Source organism: Tripterygium wilfordii, chromosome 5 (genome assembly GCF_013401445.1).
Source record: "Tripterygium wilfordii isolate XIE 37 chromosome 5, ASM1340144v1, whole genome shotgun sequence".
Lineage (NCBI taxonomy): Eukaryota > Viridiplantae > Streptophyta > Magnoliopsida > Celastrales > Celastraceae > Tripterygium > Tripterygium wilfordii.
The window spans coordinates 9,674,299-9,686,995 of NC_052236.1; the positions used below are offsets into that span (position 1 = coordinate 9,674,299).

Below are 12,697 nucleotides of genomic sequence, written 5' to 3' on the forward strand. Positions count from 1 at the left end.
CCTAAACTATTAGTCGGGTTTCATTTTCATCTCTTAACTTTTTTTTCTCTCTTTTTCGTTCCTCAATTATAGGAAAGTACCCCGTTTGTTCCTCGAATAAATCCGACGACAGAAAAATCCAACTTGATGTCCTATTGTTTCTCATATCATATTTCTCCGACGTGTCACATAAGCATTTTCCAATTGCAACATAAACATTTTCCAACCTCAAACTCACTTGAAGGACGAAAATAGTACTTTTCAATAGTTGATGGACGAAAATGAGAGGGAAAAAAAGCTTAGGGATGAAAATAAAACTTGCCCCATAATTGAGGGACAAAAAATACCTTTTTGCCACACAAAGTTAACCGGATGTAATTCGAGGCATTGATTTTTGTCAATTAAAAAAATTTACTCTCAATAATAAAGATAAGTAAGTTTTTTGATGTAATCATATGTTTCCATTCATAATAATAAACTCTCTTTTTTTTGTTTAATACAAGATAATATATAAAATTATCTTTGTATCAAGGCAAGATTTCTTTTGAGAGCAAAAATGTATATGAAAAGAGAAGCACTTGTTATCTCATTAAAAAAAAATTAATCACATGAAGAGTAAGTTGTGAATTATCAAATAATATTGTCAAATAACCATACAGGAGTGTTAGAATGGGCTGGAGATTCAGAATATCACACATTGATCAATCAAAGAGAGATTCAACAACTATAAGAAAGATCGATTCTTTGGAATTCTTCCATTCTTCAAACGGACAACTAAAAGAAAGATCAATTCTTTGGGATTCTTCCATTCTTCAAACGGACAACTAAAAAGAAAGATCAATTCTTTGGGATTCAAACGGACAACTAAAAGAAAGATCGATTCTTTGGGATCCTTCCTTTCTTCAAACGGAACGAACAAAGAAAGAATCATACTGATTCCCTAATGAATTGTTCCAACGATTGGGACACCCATATCAAATATCACTGCATGCCAAATTCTGAATTTTAGCAAATTTTTAATACACATTGATATGCGTTGCCATGTTGAGTATGCAGCAGACTTCAGTCAACAACTACAACACTTGGAGTCTTGAACTCCACACATTAATTTAATATTTACTCCCCAAGCTGAGACGGTTAAAGCATATATTCGGATTGGGTGGTACCTAAGTTCCCCGCTTACCTATCAAAAAAACACATTTATACAAATTCAAAAAGCTCATTTATACAAATTCAAAAAGCTCGGGAAGTATCTGCATCAAAGCTTTAAAACTGAAGGAGTTCTTCAGTCAGATCACATTGTAAAAATAGATGCTCCTCTCACTGCATGAGAAAGGTTTGTATGTCGATCTAAAGTCACCAATTATCGTATGTAGAACAGATGAATTTGAGGACCCACTTAGCTAAGCACATTTTACAGGAAGGTTGACATCTTACTACCACATTACCGCAAGTTACTTGATAAAAATTGTCTAATTAAATATCACGGTGGATATGATTCTACATGCATCTATGCATAACAAGAAAACAAAAGTTTTCGTGTACAACCTGTTCCCTGAGTAGGCTGGGGGTACCTTGGGTCACCTGTCATGGAGGCTGCTGGCAGGAGAGGAGTTCCCTCTATTACTTCCAAAACCATAGTTTTCCATTTCGTTCCCATCATAGAAATTTGAGTTACTATTGATGCGCAGCTCAAAGCTACTAGCATTGCTATGAGGAGAGCCTGAAGCACTACCACTCCTTGAGCCTCCAGATCTCATGCTATACATAGAGGAAGCTGGAATGTTCGTCACAATTGGCCTTAAATTACCTGAAATGCTTTTTCTTATATCCTGTACCAAAGAAAAAAGAGCATAAAATGAGAAATAGGACATTTGGAACACAGAAACATCGCAAGATCCAATTGATAACCAGCTCCAAACAGACATCTCCTCTTTTATCATTCAAGATATTTGATAGCCCCACGACAAAAAAACATAATTTCAAGGCAACTTAAAGCAGGGAGTACCAATCAACAATGCAAATTAGTCAATTCATCATCCAGACAGAGCCAAGGAGGTACTTGAAATGGGCATATTTGGTGAAGGGAAAGGATTGCATACCATATGCCTCAAAGCCATATCAAGTGATTTCTTAGACAGCGTTCTCCCGAAACATGTGCGGTCAAGGTTGATAGACTTCCCAGAAAGATTAGTATGAGTAGAGTGCGTATCATCTTGCTTTGGTGGCGCCAGTTTCCTCATGTTCACCACTCTTTCAACCATTTTTGTTCCAATAAGAACTGGGTTCACATCATCACTGTTGTTTGTGCGTGCTCTGCTCTTTGCAGTAGTGGAGTTCTGAGTACCATGGACACTGTCATATGAAGCCCTTCCTCTGGTAGGCGAGCATGATTGCCGTCGTGGTCTTCCATTGGAATTGGCTGCAACAGAAGGTGACTGACCACTTGGAGCTCCAGGCCTTCCTCTAGAGGCTGAAGCCGGTCTCTCTGGCAATGATGTTCTTAAATTTGGAGGAACCTCAAGAGAGAAACCAGGCATCTCTGAGGGTTTCCAAGGCCTAGATTTAACAGTTGGAGAACTACCACGTGATGGCACGGGATTTTTCGATGTTGTGGGGACAGACTTTGTCATTGAAGAAGAACGACCACTGGGAGCAGCAACATTAGGTGCACTTGATGGTACCGATGGTCGTCGGGTTGGTGTTGCTGATCTTGATGCTGTCTTTGGAGCTGTTACAGAAGTTCTAGAGGTTGGTGTAGAAGAACGAGTGGTGGCAGCTTTACTCGGAGTGGAGGATCTCACTGGAAGAGCAGTAGGTTTCATGGATGTCAAGGTGGCCCGTGAAGTAGGTGTGGATGATCTTGAAGTCTTGGCACTAGTGGGCAAACTGTGCCGTACTGTAGGTGAGGAAGATCTAGTAACAGATGGCCTCCCACCAGATGAGGAGGGTCTTATGTTGCCAGCATTGGAGGAATTCAAACCAAATGGCATAGTTGCAGGTTTGGCTGTAACATCACTCCTGCCCCCTGATGAGGAGGGCCTTCTGTTACCAGCATTAGAAGAATTCAATCCTAAAGGCATCGTTGTAGGCCTGGCTACAACACTACTCCCAGGAGCAGGATCTGCTGGGATATTTTCAAACTGCAAAATGAATTGGAAAAATATAATATAGCATTCAACCTAGATAAAAAAAAAATTCAACAATGGAGAAAACTCTGCAATTCACCAACACAAGACCAAATTCGTACCATGATAAGTTAACTGTAAGAATGCTGAAGATAAAACATGGTGATTCCACCAGTTGACAGAATTTCAATCATTCACAACTACAAATATTTTGGGTACTTACCCTAGATCTCAAAGCAGTGGGACAGACATTTGCATTTCCAATCTCAGTCATCATGGTTTTCTGTGAATCCTTCTCCAAATGAGGAAACAGTGGGGTACCCGGTGGAGTAAGAAGCCTGAACATAAAAGACATCTCCCATTAATAAGATGTAAACATGATACATGTAGCAATGGAAAGTCTACTATTGAATAGCTAACTGCATATATTTACCATTATTTTATGTCTGCACATCAGATAAATACCAAATATATACATACATATATATATATATATATATCAAGAAAAGAGTACAATTGGGTGGGGTAACAACTAACAATTATCACCATTCAATGGATTCACACATTCAGGCTATTGATCTACTATGTTTACTCCCATAATTTTAATTCTCCACAAATTCAAGTCATTAATCCGAACATGCTTAATTTCAAATTTTCCATTGGGATTTTTCACTTTTTCAGACCATTGTTTCGGAATTATCAACTACAATGGTGTTAAGTTCTATTTGCTTCAGCAAATGTTTTCCAATTTTAAAAGATCAAGAACTTGCCTCCTCTTGAGCAATAAATATAAATTTCGATCATATTTTCTCAAGCGTAACCTCGGGGAGAAAACAAATAAAGCATAAAAGCATCTACAAGCATTATAAACACCAAAACTATACGAATGAGCTAACAAAATCATCCACACCAACACTAAATCTTAAGAAAAACAAATGGAACATTTCCCACTGAATGTCAATAGTTTAGAAGATTACCAATCGTAGTCTGTTTTTTCATTCTCCGAGTTCAAGAAATTCTCGACAGCAGTCTTTCGCTGTGGCACAGAGGACATAATCTTCGTGATAGGAGAAACCCCTCCGTTCGATGCTGCATCAGTGCAACAACACAACAGCACGAAAATCAGTTAATTTCAAATCAAAATAAGACTCATCATGTTACAATGTCTCTCTTTCAACTACTGCAACTGCAGAAACGACGACGCCGTACTTGGAGCAGTATCGAGCTCACCAGAGTTGTGGAGGCTAAGAAGGTTGTTTCTCTCCTTCTCCATCTCGCATCTTCGCATCTCGAAGAACATCGCGAGCTCTTCATCCCTCTCTTTCGTCACCATTACCCCTATCTCTGTATATTCGGTAGCCAGAGAGCAACAGATCTGGAATCTCAACTCCTAGAAACCATAAAAGAGAGCTTATATAATCAACAGACTGTTTTGTATTGTTGCAGAAAAAACAAACTCTCTCCCTGTTTGGCGTTCGCATTCAGGTTTTTCAAAATCTGAAGAATATTAACACACGACAGGATTTCCAGATTTTTGGATAAACCAAGGTTACGTGAAATGACCATGGTAATTGACATAAATACGAAACTGCCATTCTAACCTTGTTCCCTTCACAAGTCGGGATGAGTGGATGACAAGCCATGTGACCGAATTTGTCTAACTCGCTTTGAGTTGAGTTTATAGTATATAAGTTATATGTTCGAAATTTGGATAAACACAAAAAAATTTCCTCCGTTTAAAATCAGATCTGGGTTCAATCAAAAAATTTTGTTTATTTAAAACCAGGTATGAGTCCAAACACAAAAATTTTATCTAATTTACTTGTCCAGACCTTAACTCGGATTCATTTATTGTACAATTTATTTATCCCGATTTAAATCAATCTAGGTTTGGTCAATTTAAAACGTCTGAAATTCAATTCAGGTTAGAGTTTAGATATGTAAATATTTCTAATATTTCTTAAACCCATAATATTGTTCGACTTGAAATTGATTCCATGAAATTGGAATCATGGAATCAGAACGTGAGGGGCAGTTTTGTATTTATGTGCAACAAGAGGGCCCTAATAATGCAATGTATATCAGCAAGTGAGGCACAACAGTCTTGTTTGTCTCCGCACAGGCGGAGTGAGTATTGACTAAATTAAAATAGACTGCGGCACGGGCGATTATTCCTATTGGAAGGAATTCAAAATCGACCACCGTGGGCCGTTGGAGTTCTCGAGATGGACTGTACTCCTCATCCGACGGCTATGATTGGACGGAGTAATTAAGGAACATCAGAGACTCTTTTGAAATTGCTTCGTGAATCGTGTAGTTCAAAAAATTCGGTGCTTGGCTTGGCCCTTGCTTTGGACCCAAATCAACTTTGGGTCAATTGGTCCTTTTAACTCTTCTGTGAAAGTGTCTTTGAATTGAAGGAGAGTTCCAAATCTCATAATGTGAACCTTTTTCACAAGTAGTTTCTTTATTAAAAAGAAATTGGGCAACGAGAAGAATATACTATCATTTTACAAATAATTTTAAACCCATTTCAATTATATGAATTTTTTTATAATCGAGAACCACATTATACAATTTTTTCATTTGAATGTCCGATGTGGCCATAAATCTAGATGATCATGGCTTCACGCACAGAAATTTATCACCTGATGATAAATAAGTTGGGTCAAAGTCCATCTCGTGGCCACAATAATATTACTTCAGCCCAAGGCAAAGCTATGTGGGGACGAGGGGAGCCTGGACCCCCTGAATCTTTTTTTTTTTTTTAAATGTGTAGGTATAATATATTAAGTCATTGATTTAGGAGGATTAAAAATGGGTAACAAGAGAGGGTTGTCAGAGTAAGTTTTCTTGAATCAAACGTCATCATGTATTTGATTTCTATTTGTGGTTTGGTCATGTGATTCCTATTTGTTTTCATAACCTAAAAAACATGGAGTCTATGAAAAGAAACAACACAACACTAAATCTTATCACAAAACTTTATATTTAATACTTTATGAATTTTTTTATATTTAATACTTTATGAAAGCATTAATAGAGAGAGCTTGGAGAACTGGTTCCGATTGGCTAAACATATCGTTAGATCTCATCGATAAGATCAACGATAGGAGGCTGGAATTAATCCAACCAATTCCACCATCCAATACAATAATGCATTATATTTGACAATACCACACACAATGCATTCAATGGTGCATATCATGTGGAATTGTTGAAATAATTCCAAGAAATCATTTTTCATAAGATCCCAATCAAATGCCTAAATATTAGTAATTGATGGGTTTAGGCGAATTGAAGCCCATAGTCCAGATACAGATGGCCCTTCCCAAGGACAGTCATGATATTATGAATATATAATTTAAGCTTTTGGCCCATATCAGGCTTGTATAGTTGTATGAGCATGAGTGGGCCGAACCTATCCACAATCCATATGATTCAGAAATCAGAACGTGTCCCTAAAAATTTGAATTGTCAAGAAAAGCTTCAACTTTTCATTTGGGTATTTTAACTTTTGACTAGATTGGGAGAAGGGGTTCAGGAATCTCATACTAGCTTTTCCAAATGTGGTGCTCTCTGATAAGAGTCACTAACATTATTAAATTGAATTTGTTTGGGCGTCTGTTGTGTTTTTATCTCTTACGGGTGAGATGATGTGAGTTATGGTGAAAATGTATTTAGCATCAACAAATAAATTGTGGTGAAACACGATGAAGGAGATGTACACTAATGTTGTTTGATGTTTGTTTGTTTTTTGTTGTTCTTGAGTCATGACACCTACTTTCCTAGGTTTCGGTTTGTAATTTTCTAGGCTGCTATCGTCGGCGTTAGGTGTAACTTGGCTATCATGAAATGAATTGTTGAGACGTATTCCCTTTTAGAAAAAAAGAATAAACTCCCATTAATTAAAACTGGGATTTTTTTTTTATCCCTTTATGTATTGTTTCCTAATCTTTTCAATTAATTAAAATTGTTTTACGCCTACTCTCTAGTACTATTCTTTGGCACACTATACTAATTTGGTCTCCTACACCCAAATGCATTGTCCAAAAACCCAATCTCCTTTCCTCCAAAGAAGGCCTTGAACCAATTATTGCTGACATTATGGCAATTCTTCATGGGCTTACCTTCAGTTATGAAGTTGGGTTTCGAGATACGGTGGTTGAGTCTGATTCGGCTATTTTCATTTCTACGATACACTCTGCTTCCTTCTAGCTTACAACATTTGGCCATCTCCTTGAAGCTATTTACGCTGTAGCTAGACTTATGGGGAGTGTGAGTTTTCAGTATGTCAATAGAGAATGTAATTTTTGTGGCTCACTCTTTAGCTAGAAATGCTCAGCAGTTGGGGCCCCTTATTAATTGTTTGGTTAGAAGAGTACCCTGCTTGTATTGGCTCTTTTCTGTTGAAGGATCACTGTTTCTTCTGGTTCTTAATATATTCTATGTTCATAAAAAAAGAAAAAGAAAAAAGAAGGTCTCCCCTTTGCTGCAATCCACAAATGCACCCTTCAATAGCAATAGTCCTTCCACTTGTGCAAACACTACTTTCCTTTCTTCTTCTCCTCCATCATACAAAATGCCTCTAATAGATGGAAACCACTCAATCACAATTCAAAATCACATAAGAAAATGAAAGAAGAAAACCCATGTTGAAAAAGACACGTGTCAATCAAAAGTGGTGTAAATGAGTGTGGCAAAATGGTCGAACACTTGATGGAATGATGGGCAAGGCACATCACACTCAACAGCATAGAAAGAATTTTGGGTACCTTATCTATGCAGCTCAAAATCGAGCAATAGCATCATATGAGGATCACAAGGAAGAATTGAGGGGCCACAGGACCAAGCCTCATCAATGTATTGCACAATTATGGGAGATCAATGGTGGACTCGAGAATTGAGATCATTGGGGGCACAAAAAAATGGTGTGGGAGTTCGGGCAACAGTCTTGTAATAAATCTAGACCCCCATATTCTTCCCCCTAAAAGGCCTATGGAAGGAATGTTTGCTTTATATACAGGCGCTTCTTGGTTCCCAGCTAATGTGGGAGGTTTGACAAGTCCTAGAATTTTTTTTGGAGTTTGTTATCTCATGAATTTACGAATATAGATTGTAAACACAACACACACATTAATAATACTTCAAAACAATAAAAAAATACATAGTGGATTGGGTTGGCTTTGTTGGGTCACGAAAGAGTTGGGTTTAGAAAGACTGAGTCAAAGTGGGATGTGTGGGTCACTTAGTGGACTGGACGAGCTTTTATTTATTTATTTATTGAGTATCTTAATGGATTGGGTCAAAGTGGAGTGTGTGGGTCACTTAGTGGGCATGTTAAGTATCTGAATGGATTGGGGGTCATTTTTTAGTTGGGAGCCCATACATCAATCATATTAAGGTTAGTGGAAAATTTATTGAGTCACTGGGGCCCATCCCCTAGGTCCATAGAGTGCATCAACTTTTGTGGGAGATTCGCAAACGGGTTTGTCGAAGTAGATGAGCAATCTAGGTTAAAATGGCATATGACATAAAAGTATTATGGAATTCATTGGGGGCAAAATTGTAAAAAATCTCACTACAACTTCAGTCTGAAACTCACCGTCGTGACACTCCAGCACACCGCATATGAATCATGTCCAAACGGGTTTCAGCCCGAACTCGGTGTGTTGGGGCGAAACCAGATGTAGTGTCAAACACACTGTCAAACCCACCGAGGACATAAGCCCCAATGGCGTATCGGCCTAGAGAAGTCGCCTCCCTCAACAAGAAAACAGAAGAGAATCCAGCTTTCACGTCCAAGCTTTCTTTTACTTTGCTTTCCAACCATAAAATGCATACCCTGAGATGCTCACAATGCTACACACTATTCTTTACTATGAAACTTGAACAGTTACTGACAAAAGCTAAAACGCATGATATGCATTCATCATTCCTCAAAGGCTTAGTTGATCTGGCCTCCATTGTCAAAGCAAATATAAGAAATCAATGAAAGCATTTCAAAATATCGTCCAGCTCTTAAGGCTGCAGGAGCGAAATTTTATGGTCATCGATAAGGAAAGCAGAAGGGTTTCAACCTGTTAGGCATCTCATCTCCAATTAAAGACAGTATATAGATGCTGATAGTAGAGTAAAGTTGGAAATAATCCGCATCAGTTATCATTGTTGGATAATCCAAAAGAATTACAAGTCTAATGGCTGTTAAGAACAGACTAGAAACAGAAAACAATGAAATTTAAGAACCTGGATAGCAGGCTTAGATGAAACAAAATAAGAAGAGGATGTACATTTCAGGAAAAAAGTGGATCAATTTGCAAATAGAACGATCAATCAAGCATCCTCAGCATCGCTACTCTCAACCTCAACTTCGTGACGGACCATGTATTGACTTCCATCGGGACCCAGCACCTGAAACCTAATCAACAGTAAAATTTGCATCTCAGAACATTGAAAAAACACTCTAAAGCACTTCCACAAATGGTAAGTACTGCTACCTCTCAAGTATAAATTTTCCCTTCTTGTACTGCTGGGACTTCTCATATGCAGACTCCTGAAATTAGAAAACATAATCAGTAAAATAGAGCCGGGAAACAATGAATTGATGCGGAGCACTGCACTGAAAAAGAAATGCAGGACCACAGGCTGTGAATTTGGAAAAAGACATTGTACATATTTCCAACCAAGACGTGAGCCGCAACCAACGCAGAATATATCAACAACAGTGTGCATTCCAGTCATCATCATCCGCTCTTCTTGTTCTCCAACTGTTATATTGACACTGCCATTTATTCAGAATAAAAAATCTTAGTGAGAGCATTTAGTGCGAGAAAATGCTTACAGCTCATGTATGATTCTGTTCGAATGCAAGTAAACAGGAATGCACGTGAAAGAATGCAATTGATGGGCCGTAGAAGGGATATCCATATCAGCCATTAGGAAATGACTACCTCAAATGTGGAGCATGAAAAAGATAATCCGATCCCAAAAAAACATTTTCAGAAATATTAATGTTCAATGCTGTATGTCAGGCGTTTGGTTCAATACAGGAATGGAAGTTGTTCATGACGATGACAATAAGGAAAATATGTCAGGCTATTTCAGTTCACTGCAGGAAATGGAAGTGGTTCTACTTTAGCCTACTGATAGCAGCATGGTTTTCCATACTAGTTAAGAGAACGAGGCATGTTATTCGGACAGCAACAATTTCCCGAAAAATATGGGCTGCTTTAGTATATTGCATACATGGTGCAGAAGAATTTTTAATTGCAAATGCATTCACTTGTATGAATGGCTGCAACATGCTACACGTTTGATAGATACCAAGCCACATGCTACATATTGTAACTAGAAGTCCAAACACCATGAATACTCAATTTTACAAGAAATGCACAAAAATCAAGGAAACCTAAATTGGGATTACCAGCTAAGAATTATGGAACACTTACACCTTATCAAAGAGATAAGCTTTGCCATGCCTGCATTGGAAGGACTGAAACATGGGCAAAACAATGGTTAGAAGGAGGCAGTCTATTGGATGCCCAAAGGTACTCAACATGATCCAGACACAGAGCAGTCAAAACATGACACTCAATGAGTAATGAATAGGAATAACATAATTTATCTTTGCAATGATGAAGTTTACAAGCGTAAGAGCCAGCTGCAAACTGGGGGCAAATACCACAGGTCATGTCTCCAAATAGAAATATAATCAACGTATCCCTTTATTTGTGCAGATTACCAAAACTAGCATTTTCAATTCGACGCCTAATAGTCAGAGAAAATCAGGAGAGAATGGACTAGCATCTGTCTTCTAGGAAGATACGTAAAAATTGATAAGAATCAAGACAAAACATATATATTGAAGGTTAAAACTCACATTCTTGTCCTTGAATATAGCATATCTTTAGTTTGTAAATTTGCAGAGTTTAACTACGATAATTAAAGAGCTGAATCCTCTATTAAGGCTACAAATGCAAATACCTACATCATCAATCGAGTAAAATTTCTATTCATGTTTTTATTAGACAGAAAAATCATAGAGGATGGTAACTGGAAAGGAAACCAAAATTGTTCTTACCAATACAGAATTTAATCATCCCAACCTGAATGGGTTTGAATGAAGATCAATGATACTGAAACATGCTACAATAGCACCATATATATCAAGTTATTTCTTCATAGATGAAATGTGCAAGCACTACTCAACAACTATATTTCAACGCCACCAATTCTTCCAACGTTACGTGCAACGAAATGTTTCCCTTCTAAAATTATTGTCAGTCTTGTGAATTTATTTGCCCTCCACAATTATAGAGGAACTTAACACTAGATTTTCTGTCTAAACCACACTTTTTTTTTGTTAAGTGAGGTGGAGGAGTCGACTTGTGTACGACCAAGTCGATTATATGCCTTAATCATCTCGGCTAAGGGGTATTGCCCGTCTAAACACTAATACACAAAAAGCAAAAACATCATATTCCAACATGAACAACTGTAGAGAAAGAAACATAAACATCAATGGAGAAAGAAAAGTAAAGATCAACAGATTAATCAAAAAGAACCTTGGATAGGATATCCTTGGATAAACCAAGATGGGTCCGGCAGTGCTTGCAGCTATAGAAACTTCCTTCAAGACTGATCACAAAAATCCTCCCCATTTCTTTCCTTTATCGCTTATCTGATCAATCTTTCGCATACCAAAATTTCTCTCTCTCTTGCCCAGTGCATAAAAAACAATCACCTGAACTAGAAAAGGGAAATCAAGCATAATTCAAGAAACCCCGAATCAGAAATCGAAGTTCAACGAGAAATGCTTCACAATGTATCGGTTGTTTCATTGATCTTACAAGCAGTTGCAGTTGCAGTTACAGAGAGCATAAAAGGCTGCCGAGGCGTAACAAGTAGAGAAAGGGTGTCTGGTGCGTGCACCTGTATACGCACTTCTTTTTTTGTATTTATAGAATTAATATTTAATAATTTTGGAAGGAAATATGAAAATATGGATTCAGGGAGAAATCCTTTTGCCCCTCGTTTTTCTCTTTAAGCTTTTTATCCCATTTTGTCCTCTTTTCTACAATAGAAAATATACCATGCACGTTCACTGAATTAAACCGGTATCACGCCACCATATTCAATGGTTAATTTACCAAATTAAACCTGTATTTTTTACGACGACACGTGATCAGAATAGTTATTCAATGGTTCTGGCGCACACCATGTCATAAGTCAATGTACCAAATTAAACCCGTATTAACCCGTATTTTTTACGACACGTGATGATAGAGTAGTTATTCAATGGTTCTAGCACACACCATGTCATAAATCAATGTACCAAATTAAACCTATATTTTTTACGACACGTGATGATAGATAGAGTGGTTATTCAGTGGTTCTGACACACCATACTAATATGTCATATGTTAATGTACCGAATTAAGCTTGTATTTCTTTCAACATATGATGATAGAGTAATTATTCAATAATTTTGACAAACCATGTTATACATTAATATGATGCATAAGAACCTAGATATTTTTAAAATTTATATTACAAACTACTCATCTCCATTCTCAACTACTTATATGCAC

General features: G+C 37.4%; 2 protein-coding genes across 6 annotated transcripts; both read right to left on the reverse strand.

Moving 5' to 3' along the window:
* Nucleotides 1-648: 648 nt before the first annotated feature.
* Nucleotides 649-4,591, reverse strand: LOC119998346 (zonadhesin-like). Of its 3 annotated transcripts, XM_038845649.1 has the most exons (6): nucleotides 4,317-4,591; nucleotides 4,085-4,196; nucleotides 3,331-3,445; nucleotides 2,082-3,122; nucleotides 1,528-1,811; nucleotides 649-1,162 (listed from the first exon to the last, which is right to left on the reverse strand). In XM_038845649.1, exons 1-5 carry the CDS (start codon nucleotides 4,438-4,440, stop codon nucleotides 1,560-1,562), a joined length of 1,644 nt encoding a protein of 547 aa, XP_038701577.1. In that variant the 5' UTR covers nucleotides 4,441-4,591; the 3' UTR covers nucleotides 649-1,162; nucleotides 1,528-1,559. The 3 variants fall into 3 exon arrangements, with proteins under 3 accessions (XP_038701577.1, XP_038701578.1, XP_038701576.1); XM_038845650.1 differs by lacking the exon at nucleotides 649-1,162 and having other exon boundaries at nucleotides 1,300-1,811; nucleotides 4,338-4,591; XM_038845648.1 differs by lacking the exon at nucleotides 649-1,162 and having other exon boundaries at nucleotides 1,300-1,811.
* A 4,615-nt stretch (nucleotides 4,592-9,206) lies between these two features.
* Nucleotides 9,207-12,189, reverse strand: LOC119998934 (protein yippee-like). Of its 3 annotated transcripts, none has more exons than XM_038846414.1 (6): nucleotides 11,957-12,189; nucleotides 11,672-11,850; nucleotides 10,556-10,599; nucleotides 9,780-9,888; nucleotides 9,605-9,660; nucleotides 9,441-9,525 (listed from the first exon to the last, which is right to left on the reverse strand). In XM_038846414.1, the coding sequence occupies exons 2-6, from the start codon at nucleotides 11,765-11,767 to the stop codon at nucleotides 9,441-9,443; spliced, it is 390 nt and encodes a 129-aa protein (XP_038702342.1). In that variant the 5' UTR covers nucleotides 11,768-11,850; nucleotides 11,957-12,189. The 3 variants fall into 3 exon arrangements, with proteins under 3 accessions (XP_038702341.1, XP_038702342.1, XP_038702340.1); XM_038846412.1 differs by having other exon boundaries at nucleotides 11,672-11,855; nucleotides 11,957-12,188; XM_038846413.1 differs by lacking the exon at nucleotides 11,957-12,189 and having other exon boundaries at nucleotides 9,207-9,525; nucleotides 11,672-11,767.
* Nucleotides 12,190-12,697: the final 508 nt, after the last annotated feature.